Consider the following 1,626-nt stretch of genomic DNA (forward strand, 5'->3'; position numbering starts at 1 on the left):
GAATTGACTAAGTTAAAAATCACATTAGTTTTCGATTGGATTGAATTTTACCAATTTAAAGTGATGGAATAATGAAGTGTAAAAGACACACTTCCATGTGACTAGAACAAAATAATTCAGCATGCTCTGTTTTACTTAATTAATTAATAATAAGGATATATTAAAATGAAAGATATCACAACCAACTTCTAAAATTATAGTAATTGGAAAAAAGAAATAGAACATGATAAAAATAAATCGTACATTTATTTAATTTCTTGCAACTACTAACATATAAGAAGCTGAGAAGACCTAGTAAATAATAATTATTATCATCATTAATTATATTAATATCATAATCAGTATAATTCGTCACATGATGGAACAATTATTCGGAGATGGATGAGAATTATAATAAACCGGATAGTAGCAATAAGGAGCAGATGGTGGAGCAGAAGGATTATGTTGCTTGCATTTGTTATCATCTTTCTCCTTCAATTCTTGGACACTCATGAGGTTTACATATTTAAACTTCTTCCTAAGAACCCTAACCAAACACACCGCATCAACTTTTCCAGTCACCACCAGTTGGTCTCTATCATCACCTTCCAATGCCACTGAGCTTACACCTGAATAATAATAATGTTGATGATGATGATGAATAATTTAGTGGTCATCAAAAATTCATTAGGGGAACCAAGTCTTGTTATTAACTAATTAAGATCAAACTATTAAGACCAATATTGAAAAATTTCAAACTTAGTAAGTACTTGTTAATAGGGTTGTGTAGAAGATAGAAGAGAAATATCACAAATGGAGGAAATTCAACAGAACTTTCACAATTCATACCCCTATAAGTAGTTGATGCTTTTGTTACCCCCTTTAACTAATTACTGAATTGAAATCATAGCATTAATTAATTACTTGATAGTTGATACGTGGTTACCTTTTTCTTGAGATGCAAGCTTGAGTGCCTTGCTTCTGCATTTGTCACAATCCAGTTGCATCTTTATGCTTATTTTTTGCTGCACAAGAATACATATATTTATAGTTAGTTAGCGTTTCACATGCATGTCATCACTTATCACACTTCCTTCCTATCATATAATGTTACATATATAGCTAGCTAGCTACTACAAAATTAGAAGCTTTATGTGCAAATTTATAGTTGAAAGTGGTCCTGCACACTTTATTCAAAGCCAAGTAGTTATAATTAAAGCACTATTAATTACAACTATATTAATTATTAAATGTCAAATTGATTTATTTTTAATTTTTTATGAATTTAACTAATATGTGCTCTAAAAGCACATTTTAAGATTCCTCTCATATACTACTTTTTTCAAAACTTTTAACTGATAAAAGAAAACAATGAATAGTTATATTTCTAATAATTTTAAATTAAAAAGATTTGTATAGAAAAAAGAGAAAGTTTAAATTTCCAATAATACATTTGTTGTTTATTTATTAAAGTAGAAAAAATTAAAATTTTTTATTAATAGTTACCTTCGACACAAGTTAACTAAACTCTAATTTTATTTAAAAAATTGTATTTGGATAATAAAAGAGTTTTCTTTAATCATTTTTTAATAGTTATTAAACTTTTAAAATTAAACAGTTTCTATATACAATTTTTTTAAATAAAAT

The 1,626-nt window shown here is 26.8% G+C and overlaps 1 protein-coding gene across 1 annotated transcript; it reads right to left on the minus strand.

Annotated features, from left to right (window-relative positions):
* Positions 1–351: 351 nt before the first annotated feature.
* Positions 352–986, minus strand: LOC110263026 (heavy metal-associated isoprenylated plant protein 47-like). Its single transcript, XM_021103560.2, has 2 exons — positions 926–986; positions 352–608 (listed from the first exon to the last, which is right to left on the minus strand). The coding sequence occupies exons 1-2, from the start codon at positions 984–986 to the stop codon at positions 352–354; spliced, it is 318 nt and encodes a 105-aa protein (XP_020959219.1).
* Between the last annotated feature and the right edge of the window lie 640 nt (positions 987–1,626).

Source organism: Arachis ipaensis, chromosome B5, assembly GCF_059453495.1.
Source record: "Arachis ipaensis isolate K30076 ecotype BB chromosome B5, ASM5945349v1, whole genome shotgun sequence".
NCBI classification, from domain to species: Eukaryota; Viridiplantae; Streptophyta; class Magnoliopsida; order Fabales; family Fabaceae; genus Arachis; species Arachis ipaensis.